Below are 18,405 nucleotides of genomic sequence, written 5' to 3'. Positions count from 1 at the left end.
TCACGAACAATGAGAGAGTTACAAGACACAGAGACAGCATTAAATCAAGTTCAGAGTGTTTAATTGGCATGTGTATCAACAACAGAATAGTGACATTATTACTGGCTGCAGCATAACAAATCTGTACACACATTACACAAAGTGCTGGTGTACCACAAGGGGTCAGGCAGCATCTCTGGAGAACATGGATTGGTGACATTTCAGGACAGGACCTTTCTTCAAATTGATTAGTCCAAAGAAGGAACCCAAGCCATAATATTGCCTAGCCATGTCCTCCATAGATGCTGCCTGACCAGCTAACATACTCTAGCATTTGTGTCTTTTTTTGTCTTTTAGATGCTGTTATAGTATCTGCCTCAACCACTTCCTCTGGCAGCTTCAACACTTCATTGCATCAGCACAACAGAATATGTAAACTATAGTAGTCTGTAAACAATATAATAAATGATAGTCATAGAGAGATACAGTGTGGGAACAGGCCCAACTTGCCCACACCAGCCAACAAGTCCCAGCTACACTAGACCCACCTGCCTGCACTTGTCCTGTACATATATGTGTGTGTAGAGTCTGACAGACACACACACACATGCAGACAGACACACACACACATGCAGACAGATCCACACACACACACACACACACATGCAGACAGACACACACACACACACACACAGACTGACACACGCACATACACAGACACACACACACACACACAGACAGACACACACACACACACACACACACACACACACACACACACACACACACACACACACACACACACACACACACACACACACACACACACACACACACACACACACACACACACACACACAGACAGACACACACGGTCAGATAGACACACACACAGACAGACAAATACACACACACACACACATACAGACAAATACACACAGACACAGACAAGCACAGACACAGACACAGACATGCAGACAGACAGACAGACAGACGCACACACAGACACAGACACGGAGACTGTAAAAAGATAAAAGCAATGCCCCCAAGTATGTAATTCAGAGCTTATTTGGACGTTGTGTTTAATAGCCTGATGCTTGTTCCTGAACCTGCACGTTACAGTTTTCGGACTCCTGTACCACCATCCCTATGGCAGGGGTGAAAGGAGAGCGTGGTCAGGGTGGTGTGGGTCTCTGATGATGCTGGCTGCCTTTTTGAGGCAACGACTGCTGTACATCTCTTCGATGGTGGTGAGGTCAGAATCCGTGCTGGACTCTGATTCGGGTATGTTTCCATGCTGTATGACTCTACAAGACTCTTTGGGGAGAGACACAGTGGTGCAGTTGTTAGAAACACACAGTGCCGTAGCTCCAGGTGTCCTAAACTTTCTGAGGAGCAACTTTCATCATTGTTCAACTTCTGTCAAGGAGAAGCTATACTTCACCCTCGTGAGACCTCACTTGGACCACGCAGTTGCAGCATGGGACCCATACACAAATAAAAACATGTCTTCCATCGAACGTGCCCAAAGACAGACAGGCAGCTCGATTTGTTACTAACACCTATGGGAGAGAAGCGAGTGTCACCAAACTTCTGAATTCTCTGGGGTGGAACCCTCTCCAAGACACACACACGTGAAGCTCACCGTTGGACCTGTTTTTACAAAATGTTAAATGGTCAGCTCGACATAGATTACAAGACCTACACCAAACCCAAACCAATTAGGAGCAGACGAGGGCATTCGATCCAATTTGTGATCCCAGCTACAAAGACAGATGTGTACAGCAATTCGTTCTTCCCCCGCACAATTAAAGCATGGAATAATCTCCACCCAACTATAGTTACCCAACCAGATGCAACTAAATTTCTTCCCAATAACCCTTCTTGCTCTTTCTTCCCAATAACCCTTTCTGGCTTAAGCCCTCCCTTCACCACCTCCAGTTTAAATTCCATTTGGAATATTTTGGAGGACCAAGAAACCAAGAAACCAAGAACCAAGACCTCGCATGATGTCTGTGTGGAGCTTGCAGGTTCTTCCTGAGACCGCATGGGTTTCCTCTGAACAATGAATACAGCAGATGAGGTTGGAGGAGGTGCAGGTGAACCTCTGCATCACCTGAAAGGACTGTCATACAAAGAGGCAGGCGTAGCTGGGGCCCACATGGGTGCCCATAACTACGCCTTGGACTTGGGAGTAGACAGGAAGTGGGAGTAGACAAGGGAGATGTTGTTGAGGGTGAGGACCAGCTCCGCTAGGCGGAGTAGAGTGTTAGTAGAGGGAAATTGGATGGGTCTGTGGTCGAGGAAGAAACACAGGGCTTTTAAGGCCTTCCTGGTGGGGGATGGAGGTTTAGAGTGACCGAACGTCACTAGTAAGGGAGTGGGGGCTCTGAAAGCGGAAGTTATTAAAGAGACGAAGGGCATGTGAGGTATCTTGGACATAGATCGGGAGAGATTGGACCAGGGGGGAGGAGCAAGCAGAAACAATGGGTTTGCCAGGGCAGTTGTGTTTGTGGATTTGGGAAGAAAATAAAAACGGGCTGGGAAACGATAAGGTTGGAGGCTGTGGATGGCAGATAGCTAGAAGTGATGAAATCAGTAATGGTGTTTGAGATTAAGGCCTTGTGTTCATCTGTGGGATCGTGGTCCAAGGATAAGTAGGAGAAGGTATCTTTGAGGTGAAGAAACTGTTCTTGAATCTAGAAGTATGTGTGTTTTCACACTTCTATAGCTTTTGCCTGATGGGACAGGGGAGAAGGGGGAGTGGACAGGGTGCGACACATCCTTGATTATGCTGCTGGACTTGCCAAGGCAACGCGAGGTATAAACGGAGTCAATGGAGGGGAGGTTGCTTGTGTGATGGTCTGGGCTGCGTCCACAATATCTTGCGGCCTTCTATGGAGCTGTTAAATTAATTAGGTGGCATAGATAGCATGCTTCATCCTGCTTGTATGGCACCATAACAAGTTAGGCTTGGTGTGAAGTGGATTGGCTTTGAAATCAGTCCTCCTGCATCATAGCAGATCATAAACCCTTTGTGGACCTGAAGAAAGATACAAGATTTCAAGATTAATTTATTGTCACATGAACCAATTAAGGTACAGTGAAATTTGAGTTCCCATACAGCCATACGAAGTGAAAAGCAACAAGGCACCCTGCCACATAAAATAAAATGTAACATAAACATGCACCACAGCAGATTCCACTGTGATGGAAGGTAATAAAGTTCAATTATCTTCCTCTTTGTTCAACGCGGTCGGGGCTGTTGAACCCTCCGCAGTCACCGCTACTGACTCTCCGAGGCCCTCGCGTCGGGATGATTGGAACTCCCGCGTCGGGACGTTTGAAACTCTCTCCGTGACATGGAGCTCCCGAGTCGGCCTCTTCTTACCAGAGACCGCTGGCTTCACAATGTTAAAGTCCACAGGCCCCGCGGTTGGAGCTCTCCACAGTCGATCCATGGAAAAGGATCGCAGCTCCGCGATGTTGAAGTCCGCTCAGCGCCCGCGGCCGTTCTCCAGGAAAGACCGCCAACTCCTCGATGTTAGGCCGCAGAGGCGACAGAGATACGATTACGTGAAAAATCGCATCTCTGTCGAGGTAAGAGATTGAAAAAAAGTTTCCCCCAATTCTCCCCATCCCCCCCCCACATCAAACAAACCGAGAAACTCTAAAACATTCTTTTGACACACAAATTAATAAAAACAGTAGAAAGGACAGACAGACTGTTGGCGAGGCAGCAATGCTGGTGGTGCATCGACTCAATCAATGGGGTTGATTAATGCTTTAATAACAACTCAGCACACTCTAGGTTTGTTTTGTGCTTTTCACTGATGTGCTTTTCACTGATGCGCTTTTCACTGATGTGCTTTTCACTGATGTGCTTTTCACTGATGTGCTTTTCACTGATGCGCTTTTCACTGATGAGCTCACACAAGAACAAACCTTGAAAAGGCAGGCGGCACCAAGTGCAGCAACAGCAGCAACAGGACTGAAGATGGCCGTTACACCAATTATGACGATTCCTGCAATAACCTGTGAAAAAAAAAGATATTTTCAAGTATAGCAATGGATTCTACAGTAGAAATGTTCCAAGTGATTCTAAGTGATGTCATCGATGACATGACCTCTGGTGACTGCCACTTTTGCCTTTGCCACCCCTTCCCTTCAAAGCATTACTATTTTAGTCTAAACATTACCCCAATCCTCAACCCAGTTGGATCTCACTGCCAAATATACATAAGCCAGCCAGTTAACATTAGTTTAGTTTATTGTCACGTGTACTGAGGTACATTGAAAAGCTTTTTGTTGCGTGCTATCCAGTCAGCAGAAAGACAATACATGATTACAATCGAGCCATTCACAGTGTATAGATACACAATAAGGGAATAACGTTTAGTACAAGATAAAACCAGCAGAATCCTACTGGACTAGTCTGTGATTATGCTGATGGCCTTGCCGAGGCAGCATGAGGTATGAGTCAATAGAAGGGAGGTTGGTTTGTCTGATGGTCTGGGGTGCATCCACAATTTACTGTAATTTCTTGCGGTCTTGGATGGAGCTGTTCCTAAACCAAGATGTGATGCATCCTGATAAAATACTTTCTATGGTGCATCTGTAGAAGTTGGTGAGAGTTGTAGGGGACATGCCAAACTTCTAAGGAAGTAGAGGCGTATAGCGTAGAGGCGTACATATAACATTCTTGTACCATCATGTCCCATGCATTTGGAGGGACAATAATTCGCTGGAGGACCAGTCCCCAAAGTAATCTCAGGCCCGTCAAAGAACAATGACTTTATGTCCACGTTATATACTGTACTTACCTGAAATGATACACCTTTATCATACCGAAGTGAATTAACAAAGTGTTCACAGTTTGCACTTAGTACATTGTAACGCACTCTGCATCCAATCATTTCTTTAGCCTTTTTTATTATCTTGTCAACGGGTAATGGTTTCCACATTCCATCTGATCCATTGTTGACTTCCCAGGAATCATTGCCAGCTACGTCAGCGAGAGGCTCCCTCTTAATCACACCAATCTCTTCCGACCTAGAGAATCGAGTACTCGTATCTCGACTTGCACCATCTAGAATAGATATTAAATGGTCTTTTATCATCTGATAGTATCCCTGGTATGGGTTGAATTACACATGGGCAGAGAAGTCTACAATGCAAAACATGTTAAATAGGAGAATAAAAGTGAACAGCTTTTACCTGAAGTTAAATGCACGACGTCTCCATCTCCCATGTAGAGGGCCCAGTGTTTATACCCACCCTTTCGAGGTATTTCAATCAAATCTCCAGGTTTTGGTTTAAACTGGAAATAAGATAGAGATCACATTATAAACCAACACCAGATGTTAAACAATTTGGGTTATATTTTCATCGAATCATACAGTGTGAAAACAGGCCCTTCGGCCCAACCTGCCACACTGACTAACATGTCCCACCTGCCTGCCTTTGGCCCATATCTCTCTAAACCTGTCCTATCCATGTACTTGTCCAAATGTTTCTGAAATGTTGCGATAGTACCTGCTAAACGTTGTGATAATACCTGATGTTTGTAGTGATTTGGATTCTGATGGTTAGGGTTCAATACAACAAACCCAACAACATAATAATATTTCATGAATCATTTGTACCTGCAGGAGTGCAAATCAAATCTGTGCACTTTGTACTTGTGATTATTTTTTAGCCTTTTGCTAAAAAATACATCTATTGATGCTCCTGAACACATCATCAGAAGAAGATTCATAACGGTTGGGGGCACTGTCCTGTGCATGGCTGCCCAGCCAGCAGCTGTCCTTATCTTCATCTTTTTATTTTATTTTTAGTTAGTTAAAGTGTTTTGTTCTGGAGGTCTAAACTTTTTTATGTGGGGGGGGGGGGAAGGGGGAAACTATCTTTCAGGGTCCCTACCTGGTCGGAGAGGCAGCTTTTCTCCGGGCTGCAGTTTCGACCCGTCCTTGCGGCCTAACAGCGGGCCTGGAGCGGCGTTTCCTGTCGGAGACCGCCCAGTAACACGGCTTCGGCGGCGGCACAGCGCTGGAGCGCTATCGCGGAGCGGGCGATGCCTTGCCCGGGTCGCCGCACTGGAACTCCGGTATGCTGGGACCGGCGATAAAAAAGCATTGCGGATCTGTGGGTCTGAGGAGCGACCAGCTGCGGGCGGCGGCGCTGACTTTACATCGGGAGCCTGGGATCTCTGGATGAGATCGCCAGTTGTGGAGATCCATCCGGCGCGGCCTTGTTGGCTTCGGAAGCCGCGGCCTCCAGTACGGAAGCGGCCGTTCCAGGGTTCCCATGCCGCTGAGAGGATTCTCCCGACGCCGGAGCAACACCACCCGGCGAGAACGGCCTGGAACATCGGGCCTCCGTGGAGGCAACTGTGGAGGCCTCAATAGGCCCATGGACATGGGATGGGGACTGGACTTTGTGGGGGGATGTTTCTATGTTTAAATTTCTTTATTACTGTTATGTCTGTATTCTTTCTTTATGTGCTGCACGGAGAGGACGCTGGCACTCTTTGTTCGCCGCTTCTCCGTCTGCTATTGTCTGTTACTATTGTAAAGCGACTTTGAGTCTTAGAAAAGCGCTATATAAATTAAATTTATTATTATTATTATCATCAGTGATGTAACCTAGGGTCATTGGGTGCTTTGGGTCTTTCAACATCAGACACCCTCACCCAGGCGACCCAGCCGTGGTTGATCAGTCCACGACTTGTGTTAAGGTGGCATTCGCTCCTCCCCATGGACATTCTCTCCTGATCCAGTGCCATCTCGAGGCCTTCTCTTCTGCCTCTGTGATGTTCTTGATGGCCTTTCCCCTCGCCACTCCGTTGATGCCCAGTGCACTCAAGGCTTTGTAGAGCGATTGCCCTGCAAAACCTCTGCAGCCAACCACGATGGGCATACACCTTGCCTTCCAGCCCTGCTTGGGACAGTCTATGACCAGCTCTTCATACTTCGTCCTGATATTAATCTTCGTCTTAATATTTACCTGGTGAATCTGTGCAGCAGTGTACCCAAGAAGGTGGAACTAATTTAGATAAATCTGCCAATACTGTAAGATAATTCCTATTTGTGATCCAGCCCTTGAGCTAAAGGTCAATATTTCACATTTATTTAATTTTGTCCGTTGATCTTCACTTGTCCTGGTAGAAGAATCACTGCATCTGTCTGCTGATCAACAAATCTCAGCATCTTGCCAGAGAACGTACTGATCTGTGGTGATTTGGGGCTGAGGGTAGTGAAATGGGGAAAGGTAAAATGGGATCAGATGAATCCACACAGGGTTCACAGAGTGCCTGCAACAGTTTTCATGAGGAACAGATGATGAGAGATGGCTTAAATAAGAGAAAATAGAAGGCTTAGGAAACAGAAACTGAGATGGAGTTAAAAGAGTCAAGGATGCCCGGTTATCTGGCAACAAAAGCAAGATGAGGAATAAACTGTAAATATGTTTTATTTAATTTTAGATTTGTGTTTGATCCTGGCTTTGGGCAATGAATTAGTGCAGACACCTTTGTTAGAAATGGATATTCTTATAATCCTTGCACCATTGTGGTTCAGTCGTGTGGTGCTGGGCAGTGTGTCTACTCTCTCCCACACAATAAGCAGCGATCAAATAAACTCCGGTGTGAATTCAGTGTTTGTGGATGTCAAACCCCAACTTTTCCCATATTCAGTTGTTAATCATTTCCAACCGCTTAATTGTTCCTGCGTTTCATTGAGAAAGCTGAAACTAGATTTTTTGTCTCATTCTTTTTTTTAAATCGCCCGTTACTTCTTAATGTCTGCTTCTCTGACCATCTGAAGACCCCCTGACAACAATGCAAACGATGGCTCAGACCAGAAGGTTTCCATTTATTTAATATTTACCCAGTTAACGACAGGGAAAGTGTTAAAGAGTACTCAAGTCCTGTACTACGCAGCTAGCTCCAGTGCTCACTACATTATTCAACCTCTCCCTGGACAAGTCCGTGGTCCCTGTCTGCTTCAAAAAATCCATCATTGTACCGGTACCAAAAAATGCCTCCCCAGCCTGTCTGAATGACTACCGTCTGGTGGCCCTTACCTCGGTAGTCATGAAATGCTTTGAGAGGCTGGTGAAGAATCACATCTGCGCCTTCCTCCCTCGGAACATGGACCCGTTGCAGTTCGCATACCGTCCGAACAGATCCACGGACGATGCGGTCTCCCAGGTCTTGCACACCGCTCTCTCCCATCTGGACAGCCAGAAGGGAGGCTACGTGAGGATGCTGTTCATAGACTACAGTTCAGCCTTCAACACGATAGTCCTCACCAGACTGGCTGGGAAGCTAATGGAATTGGGGCTCAACACCTCCCTGTGTGCCTGGGTCCTGGACTTTCTCACCGCCAGACCCCAGGTAGTCAAGATGGGAGGGAATACATCGAAGTCCCTCACCCTGAGCACAGGATCGCCCCAGGGTTGCGTCCTCAGCCCGCTATTGTACTCCCTGTACACACATGACTGTGTGGCTAGGTTCAGCTCCAACTCAATAATTAAGTTTGCTGATGACACTGTGGTGGTGGGCCTGATCTCAGACAACGACGAGAAGGCCTACCGGGAGGAGGTGGCTGATCTAGCACTCTGGTGCCAGGATAACAGCCTCCTCTTGAACATCAAAAAAACGAAGGAGCTGATCATGGACTTTAGGAGGGCACAACATCCGAAGACGTACACTCCATTGAGGATAAATGGGGATCCTGTGGATAGGGTGAACTGTTTTAAATATCTGGGAGTCCACATCTCCGAGGATATGACATGGGCATCACACGCCTCAGCACTCGTGAGTAAGGCAAGGCAGCGCCTTTACCACCTCAGGCAATTGAGGAAATTCAGAGTGTCTCCGAGGATCCTCCAGTGCTTCTACGCAGCCGCGGTGGAAAGCATCTTGTCCGGAAATATTACTATCTGGTTTGGGAATTGCTCTGCCAAGGACAAGAAGGCTCTGCAGAGAGTAGTGCGTTCGGCCGAACGCACTATGGGAACTTCACTCGCCCCCCTGCAGGAACTATACATCAGGAGGTGCAACTCCAGAGCAAATAAAATCATGGGAGACCCCTGCAACGGACTGTTCCAGCTGCTACGATCAGGCAAACGCCTCCGTTGCCATGCGGTGAGAACGGAGAGGTTGAGAAGGAGTTTCTTCCCAGAGGCAATTCAGACTGTAAACGCCTATCTCACCAGGGACTAACTATACTGAACGTTTTTCCTTCCATTATTTATTATGTAAAATAATATGTGTGTTATGATTGTGTTTATAATTTGTTTGGTTGTTTTGTTGTTTGTCTTTTGCACAAAAGTCCGCGAGCATTGCCACTTTCATTTCACTGCACATCTCGTATGTGTATGTGACAAATAAACTTGACTTGGCTTGACTTGACTTGAAACAAAGGGAAAATGGAGTTCAAGTGTTTAGAGTCAGAGAGTAGAGTAAAGAGGAACTTACTCCCATAGGCTGTGCCTGAGGAAGGCGATGGAGATCTTTTCAAGGAGCCAGATAAATATGAAAGTGAAAGCAACCCAGATAAGTTATAGCACATTATAAATTGGCGTTTCTGAGAAAGCTTTTGAATTTCCCATTAAGCAGCTCGAGAGAGACTCTCAGGACATCTCTCATATTTGCTGGAAACAAAAGGTTGATATGCAGAAGGAGGTTCCCAAAGAGCATCAAATCCTGCAGTTGGGCCAAATTGTCTTTTGCTGCTATAAATGTTCTTTAAAACCAGAGCCCGCTTTACCCTCTGACTTCACGCTCCCCACATCACCCTACGTCCAGGACTGAGGATGACTGCCAAATGCCACAACGCGTCCTTCTTTGGGCTGTGTGTCGGTGCCTGATCACAGCCGGCATCAGCTCCACCATGGCATCGGTGGAAGCTCTGAAGACCACATATGAACGAGGGAAAGTTCAGGAAAATCCCCCCAACACACATCGTGTACGGCCCACTGTCAGCAGACCACAGTCTCCCACGGCTCTGGGTGTAGGTTGTTGAGCTCAGACATTTTCTGACTGATGGAGACATGAGCATCGATAACCAGCATCTGCTCAGTGACCAAAGCTGAGATTAAAAGTATTCAAACTGGGTAGAAACTGGCCCTGAATCTGTAGATTGATAAAAATGCTGGAGAAACTCAGCGGGTGAGGCAGCATCTATTGAGCGAAGGAAATAGGCAAGTTTCGGGTCAAAACCCTTCTTCAGACAGAATCTGGAGATGTGTATTTTCACACTTCTATACCTCTTGCCTAATGGGAGAGGGGAGAAGAGGGAGTTGCCAGGGTGCGACACGTCTGTGATTATGCTGGTGGCCTTGCCGAGGCAGCATGAGGTATGAGTCAATAGAAGGGAGGTTGGTTTGTCTGATGGTCTGGGGTGCATCCACAATTTACTGTAATTTCTTGCGGTCTTGGATGGAGCTGTTCCTAAACCAAGATGTGATGAATCCTGGTAAAATACTTTCTATGGTGCATTTATAGAAGTTGGTGAGAGTTGTAGGGGACATGCCAAACTTCTAAGGAAGTAGAGGCGTATAACGTAGAGGCGTTGGATACATTTAACATTCTTGTACCATCATGTCCCATGCATTTGAAGGGACAATAATTCGCTGGAGGACCAGTCCCCAAATTAATCTCAGGCCCGTCAAAGAACAATGACTTTATGTCCACGTTATATACTGTACTTACCTGAAATGATATATCTATACCATACCGAAGTGAATTAACAAAGTGTTCACAGTTTGCACTTAGTACATTGTAACGCACTCTGCATCCAATCATTTCATTAGCCTTTTTTATTATCTTGTCAACGGGTAATGGTTTCCATATTTTGTCGAATCTATTGTTGACTTTCCAGGAATTATTGCCAGCTACGTCAGCGAGAGGCTCCCTCTTAATCACACCAATCCCTTCCGACCTAGAGAATCGAGTACTCGTATCTCCACTTGCACCATCTAGAATAGATATTAAATGGTCTTTTATCATCTGATAGTATCCCTGGTATGGGTTGAATTACACATGGGCAGAGAAGTCTACAATGCAAAACTTGTTAAATAGGAGAATAAAAGTGAACAGCTTTTACCTGAAGTTAAATGCACGACGTCTCCATCTCCCATGTAGAGGGCCCAGTGTTTATACCAACGCTTTCGAGGTATTTCAATCAAATCTCCAGGTTTTGGTTTAAACTGGAAATAAGATAGAGATCACATTATAAACCAACACCAGATGTTAAACAATTTGGGTTATATTTTCATCGAATCATACAGTGTGAAAACAGGCCCTTCGGCCCAACCTGCCCACACTGACTAACATGTCCCACCTGCCTGCCTTTGGCCCATATCTCTCTAAACCTGTTCTATCCACGTACTTGTCCAAATGTTTCTGAAATGTTGCGATAGTACCTGCTAAACGTTGTGATAATACCTGACGTTTGTAGTGATTTGGATTCTGATGGTTAGGGTTCAATACAACAAACCCAACAACAAAATAATATTTCATGAATCATTTGTACCTGCAGGAGTGCAAATCAAATCTGTGCACTTTGTACTTGTGCACTTTGTACTTGCCCAGCCAGTAGCTGTCCTTATCTTCATCTTTTTTTTTTTTTTAGTTAGTTAGTTAGTTAAAGTGTTTTGTTCTGGAGGTCTAAACTTTTTTATGTGGGGGGGGGGGGAGGGGGGAAAATATCTTTCAGGGTCCCTACCTGGTCGGAGAGGCAGCTTTTCTCCGGGCTGCAGTTTCGACCCGTCCTCGCGGCCTACCAGTGGGCCTGGAGCGGCGTTTCCTGTCGGGGACCGCCCAGTAACACGGCTTCAGCGGCGGCACAGCACTGGAGCGCTATCGCGGAGCGGGCAATGCCTTGCCCGGGTCGCCGCACTGGAACTCCGGTATGCTGGGACCGGCGATAAAAAAGCATTGCGGATCTGTGGGTCTGAGGAGCGACCAGCTGCGGGCGGCGGCGCTGACTTTACATCGGGAGCCTGGGATCTCTGGATGAGATCGCCAGTTGTGGAGCTCCATCCGGCGCGGCCTTGTTGGCTTCGGAAGCCGCGGCCTCCAGTACGGAAGCGGCCGTTCCAGGGTTCCCATGCCGCTGAGAGGATTCTCCCGACGCCGGAGCAACACCACCCGGCGAGAACGGCCTGGAACATCGGGCCTCCGTGGAGGCAACTGTGGAGGCCTCAATAGGCCCATGGACATGGGATGGGGACTGGACTTTGTGGGGGGATGTTTCTATGTTTAAATTTCTTTATTACTGTTATGTCTGTATTCTTTCTTTATGTGCTGCACGGAGAGGACGCTGGCGCTCTTTGTTCGCCGCTTCTCCGTCTGCTATTGTCTGTTACTATTGTAAAGCGACTTTGAGTCTTAGAAAAGCGCTATATAAATTAAATTTATTATTATTATTATCATCAGTGATGTAACCTGGGGTCATTGGGTGCTTCGGGTCTTTCAACATCAGACACCTTCGCCCAGGCGACCCAGCCGTGGTTGATCAGACCACGACTTGTGTTAAGGTGGCATTCGCTCCTCCCCATGGACATTCTCTCCTGATCCAGAGCCATCTCGAGGCCTTCTCTGTTGCCTCTGTGGTGTTCTTGATGGCCTTTCTCCTCACCACTCCGTTGATGCCCAGTGCACTCAAGGCTTTGTAGAGCGATTGCCTTGCAAAACCTCTGCAGCCAACCGCTATGGGCATACACCTTGCCTTCCAGCCCTGCTTGGGACAGTCTATGACCAGCTCTTCATACTTCGTTCTGATATTAATCTTCATCTTAATATTTACCTGGTGAATCTGTGCAGCAGTGTACCCAAGAAGGTGGAACTAATTTAGATAAATCTGCCAATACTGTAAGATAATTCCTATTTGTGATCCAGCCCTCTTGAGCTAAAGGTCAATATTTCACATTTATTTAATTTTGTCCGTTGATCTTCACTTGTCCTGGTTGAAGAATCACTGCATCTGTCTGCTGATCAACAAATCTCAGCATCTTGCCAGAGAACGTACTGATCTGTGGTGATTTGGGGCTGAGGGTAGTGAAATGGGGAAAGGTAAAATGGGATCAGATGAATCCACACAGGATTCACAGAGTGCCTGCAACAGTTTTCATGAGGGAACAGATGATGAGAGATGGCTTAAATATGAGAAAATAGAAGGCTTAGGAAACAGAAACTGAGATGTAGTTAAAAGAGTCAAGGATGCCCGGTTATCTGGCAACAAAAGCAAGATGAGGAATAAACTGTAAATATGTTTTATTTAATTTTAGATTGGTGTTTGACCCTGGCTTTGGGCAATGAATTAGTGCATTCACCTTTGTTAGAAATGGATGTTCTTATAATCCTTGCAGCATTGTGGTTCAGTCGTGTGGTGCTGGGCAGTGTGTCTACTCTCTCCCACACAATAAGCAGCGATCAAATAAACTCCGGTGTGAATTCAGTGTTTGTGGATGTCAAACCCCAACTTTTCCCACATTCAGTTGTTAATCATTTCCAACTGCCTAATTGTTCCTGCGTTTCATTGAGAAAGCTGAAACTAGATTTTTTGTCTCATTCTTTTTTAAAAATCGCCCGTTACTTTTCCATGTATGCTTCTCTGACCATCTGAAGACCCCCTGACAACAATGCAAACGATGGCTCAGACCAGAAGGTTTCCATTTATTTAATATTTATCCAAAGTTAACGACAGGGAAAGTGTTAAACAAAGGGAAAATGGAGTTCAAGTGTTTACAGTCAGAGAGTAGAGTAAAGAGGAACTTACTCCCATAGGGTGTGCCTGAGGAAGGCGATGGTGATCTTTTCAAGGAGCCAGATAAATATGAAAGTGAAAGAAACCCAGGTAAGTTATGGCGCATTATAAATTGGCGTTTCTGAGAAAGCTGTTGAATTTCCCGTTGAGCAGGTCGAGAGAAAGCACTGACATCTCTCATATTTAACAGAAACGGAAGGCTGATATGCAGAAGGAGGTTCCCAAAGAGCTGCAGTTGGGCTAAATTGCCTGTTTTGCTGCTATCTATCTATCTATCTATCTATCTATCTATCTATCTATCTATCTATCTATCTATCTATCTATCTATCTATCTATCTATCTATCTATCTATTTTTAAAACTCTGTGGGTGGGTGTATGTCATTTATTTTGCATTTGATTCGTTACTCCGCGAAAACAGACGCAAAAACGCAGAGATGTTTACATATTTCAGTAGGGGTTTAACTGATGATTTCAAAAATCCACTCCTCTCTAAATTCAGTCAATTATTTCCCCAGATTTTGAATAAACAAAACTCATTTTTTAAAATAATCGCCGCTTCCCTGCTGCTAACGTCACAATGCCCACATGCCCACCAATCGAGGCACACCTGCCTCCTGGCCCCGCCCCCCGCTGCCGCGGATTAATGCAGTTGCTGTCAACGCGCATGCGCAGTTTTCCACGAGGTATGTTCGCCAAGCCACCCCCCGCCCCCCGTTCTTCAAAAGGCGCAGAAAGATAGAGAAAGTTCTGCAGAACAAAGATTCTTCTGTTCAGCTCCGCTATAGGATCTTTGTTCTACAGATCTCGGGGTCAGCGACGCCTCACGCGCTGAAACTTCTCCGTGCTGCCCGTGCAGCTCGTGAAGCCCCCGCCCGCCCGCCCGCCCGCTCATTCCAGCTGTGGGTTTCCAGAGAGTCAGAGGCCGCTTCTGTCTCTCTCCGCATTTCGCAGCCCACTCACTCGCCTGGATCCTCCTCTTCTCACCTCCTCTCTACCCGTTACAGGGGCGACTTCCTCTCCGGGGAGGCCCGATCGTCTGTCTCCCCCCCGGCCCGGCACTGTCTCGCTGGTGGGTGCGCTTCCCTTAACGGAAGCCACGATCGGCTGGTCCCCGCTGCTTTTCACCGTCCTCAGCTCGGGCCCCCGCGAGCTGCCGCCCCACCCCTCTCTCTCTCTCTCCCTCCCTCTCCCCCCTCTCTCCCTCTCTCTCCCCCTCTCTCTCTCTCCCTCCCCCCCCCCCCCCTCCCTCTCCCTCCCCTTCTCTCTTTTTCTTTGATTCACATCTCCTCGAAAACCCGACGCGCTAATGGTGAAATTATTACATATTCCAGAAGGGATTTACTTCATGATCTCAAAAATCGCCTCATCTGAAAATTTGATTTATTATTTCCCGGGTTTTTTTACTAAAATTGTTCACCAATCTGAGATCATTTTAAAATCTAACGAGCTGAAGCGAGCTGGATGACGTCACAATGCTTCTGCTCCTCACGGCAAGCTGCGCAGAGTTTTCACCGCGCACCCTGCTGGGCACTGTTTTCCACGAGCTGCGATTTACGTGGCCCAGCCGCCCTCTCCCCCCACCCCAGGGCTCTGGATTGAAGCCGCTATACACGTGCTGTGTGCTCCATGGGCTCCTTGAAGTTCTACAACATGGTTGCGGCGGTTGTTATCGCAGCACGGGCGCGGGGAAGCACGGTGGAAAAGCTTTTGATAGTCCTCAGATCGCCCCGGGCCTCGCTCAGGCCTGGCGCATGGTGGGGACGCTGCTGCCCAGCTCCCCTCCTCTCATTCTCTCACCTCCTCTCTCTCTCTCTCCTCCTCCTCTCCCTCTCTATCTCCCCCTCCTCTCTCTCTCTCCCCCCTCCCTCTCTCTCCTCTCCCCTCCCCTCCCCCTCTCCCCTCTCTCTCCCCCCCCCCTCTCTCTCCCTCCCCCCTCTCTCTCTCCTCCCCTCTCTCCCTCCCCCTCCTCTCTCTCCCTCTCTCTCTCTTCCCCCCCCTCCCTCTCTCTCTCCTCTCTTCTCTCTATTTACTCTCTCTCTCCCCACCTCTCTCTCTCTCCTCTCTCTCCCTCTCTCCCACTGTCTCTCCCCTCCTCTCTCTCTCTCTCTCTCTCTCTCTCTCTCTCTCCCCTCCTCTCTCTCTCCCTCTTTCTCCCCCTCTCCTCTCTCTCCCTCTTTCTCTCCCTCTCTCTCCCTCTCCTTCTCTCTCTCCCTCTTTCTCCTCCTCTCTCTCTCCCTCCTCTCTCCTCCTATGTCTCTCTCCTCCCCTTCACTCTCTCCCCCCCCTCCTCTCCGCCACCCATCCTCCCTCTCCTCCACCTCCTCTCCTCCACCCCCCTTTCTCTCTTTCTCTGCCCCTCTCTGTCTCTGCCCCTCTCACTCGCTGTCTCTGCCCCCCCTCTATCTCTGCCCTCACTCTCTACTCCTCCTCCCCCTCAAGACATGCCTGCGAGTTGGGGGCTATGTGTCAGTGGATAGGGCGGTTATGGGGTAAAAGGACCAAATGAATAATATTAATATATCAAGGGGGGTAGTTAGTGTGTGTGTGACGCCGCATGCCCACCCCCCCCCCCCCCACACAACAGCGCGTTAAAACCAGAGCCCGCTTTACCCTCTGACTTCACGCTCCCCACATCACCCTACGTCCATGACTGAGGAGGCCTGCCAAATGCCACAACGCGTCCTTCTTTGGGCTGTGTGTCGGTGCCTGATCACAGCCGGCATCAGCTCCACCATGGCATCGGTGGAAGCTCTGAACACCACATATGAACGAGGGAAAGTTCAGGAAAATCCCCCCAACACACATCGTGTACGGCCCACTGTCAGCAGACCACAGTCTCCCACGGCTCTGGGTGTAGGTTGTTGAGCTCAGACACTTTATGACTGATGGAGACAATATGTCTGAGCATCGATAACCAGCACCTGCCCAGTGACCAGAACTGAGAATAAAAGTATTCAAATAAATTTACCTGTTGATTGCCCATGTTGACTTGGTGAATTTGAACTTCCTCTGATGTTTAACACACCTGCAGATCAAAATGTGGAAACTATTTGTCTTTCGTCTGAATTCTCAGCTTCTGTTCCTCAGCTCTCAGCTCAAACCGAAGATGCGCTTTCAATTATAGTCGCAAACTTCCTGGGCGGTTCCAACAGTTCAGTGATTAGAAATATGATCTTGTGGAATGCAGGAATTAAAAATGTGAGTTAGACAATAGGAAATAGACAATAGGTGCAAGGCGTAGGCCATTCGGCCCTTCAAGCCAGCTCCGCCATTCAATGTGATCATAATAATAATAATAATACTTTATACTTATGGGCGCCTTTCAAGGACTCTCAAGGACACCTTAGAAAATTTAGTAAGCAGATTACAAAACATGTAAGCAGAATGAAACAAAACAAAAAATATAAAATAAATAGTAAGGACATCAACAATCCCCAATTCAGAGAGAGAGCAGCGGCAGCTAATCGTGCCAGCGTTCACTCTCCCTTCCGTCAGCCATCTTGCAAACGGAACAATCAAAACACATTTTAACATTGAACATCCACCATAGTGACTCCTGATCATGGTTGATCATCCCCAATCAGTACCCCGTTCCTGCCTTCTCCCCATATCCACTGATTCCGCTATCTTTAAGAGCCCGATCTAACTCTTTCTTGAAAGTAAAGTAAAGTAGCCTTTATTGTCATTCAGGCCTTTCGGTCTGAACGGAATTTTGTTGCCTGCAGTCATACATATAATAAAAATGACAAAAACACCCAATAAACACAAATTTAACATCCACCACAGTGAGTTCACCAAAACCTCCTCACTGTGATGGAGGCAAAAATCTTGCCACTGCCTCTGGAACGCCACATCTCCGATGCTGCCTTCGGAACGCCACAGCTGCCGGAACGCCAGAGGACCAGTCTCTACCATCCTCTGAGGCAGAGAATTCCACAGACTCACAACTCTCTGGGAGAAATAGTGTTTCCTCGTCTCAGTTCAAAAGGCTTACCCCTTATTCTTAAACTGTGGCCCCTGGTTCTGGACTCTCCAACGTCGGGAACATGTTTCCTGCCTCTAGCGTGTTTCCAAACCCTTAATAATCTTATATGTTTCAATAAGATCTCCCCTCATCCTTCTAAACTCCAGAGTGTACAAGCCCAGCTGCTCCATTCTCTCAGCAAATGACAGTCCCCCCATCCCGGGAATTAACCTGGTGAACCTACACTGCACTCCCTCAATAGCAAGAATGTCCTTCCTCAATTAGGGGACCAAAACTGTACATAATACTCCAGGTGTGGTCTCACTAGAGCCCTGTACAATTGCAGAAGGACCTCTTTGCTCCTATACTCAACTCCTTTTGATATAAAGGCCAACATGCCATTCACTTTCTTCACTGCCTGCTGTACCTGCATACTTACTTTAATTGACTGATAAACAAGGACCCCCAGATCTCGTTGTGTTTTCCCCTTTTCCCAACTTGACACCATTTTGATAATAATCTTTCTTCCTATTTTTGCTACCAAAGTGGATAACATCACGTTTATCCACATTAAACTGTATCTGCCCACTCCCCCAACCTGTCCGTCACCCTCCATTCTCATAGCATCCTCCTCAGTTCACACTGCCACCCAGCTTTTATCATCTGCAAATTTGCTAATGTTACTT

General features: G+C 47.2%; 1 protein-coding gene across 1 annotated transcript; it reads right to left on the bottom strand.

Moving 5' to 3' along the window:
* Positions 1-3,040: 3,040 nt before the first annotated feature.
* LOC129694786 (phospholipase A and acyltransferase 5-like) lies at positions 3,041-16,948 on the bottom strand. Its single transcript, XM_055631546.1, has 6 exons — positions 16,724-16,948; positions 11,091-11,193; positions 10,697-10,962; positions 5,197-5,299; positions 4,803-5,068; positions 3,041-4,014 (listed from the first exon to the last, which is right to left on the bottom strand). The coding sequence occupies exons 1-6, from the start codon at positions 16,736-16,738 to the stop codon at positions 3,787-3,789; spliced, it is 981 nt and encodes a 326-aa protein (XP_055487521.1). The 5' UTR covers positions 16,739-16,948; the 3' UTR covers positions 3,041-3,786.
* Positions 16,949-18,405: the final 1,457 nt, after the last annotated feature.

Source organism: Leucoraja erinacea, unplaced genomic scaffold (genome assembly GCF_028641065.1).
Source record: "Leucoraja erinacea ecotype New England unplaced genomic scaffold, Leri_hhj_1 Leri_799S, whole genome shotgun sequence".
Lineage (NCBI taxonomy): Eukaryota > Metazoa > Chordata > Chondrichthyes > Rajiformes > Rajidae > Leucoraja > Leucoraja erinaceus.
The sequence above is the reverse complement of the archived record's forward strand: the minus strand, read 5'-3'. Positions and strand labels throughout refer to the sequence as shown.

What these genes read in the sequence shown, in the direction of transcription:
- LOC129694786 (XM_055631546.1), bottom strand. An exon ending in GTATAGATATATCATTTCAG is followed by an intron (nt 5,300 to 10,696) that starts GTAAGTACAGTA and finishes TCTTATTTCCAG; the next exon opens with TTTAAACCAAAACCTGGAGA. An exon ending in CGTCGTGCATTTAACTTCAG is followed by an intron (nt 5,069 to 5,196) that starts GTAAAAGCTGTT and finishes TATCTATTCTAG; the next exon opens with ATGGTGCAAGTCGAGATACG.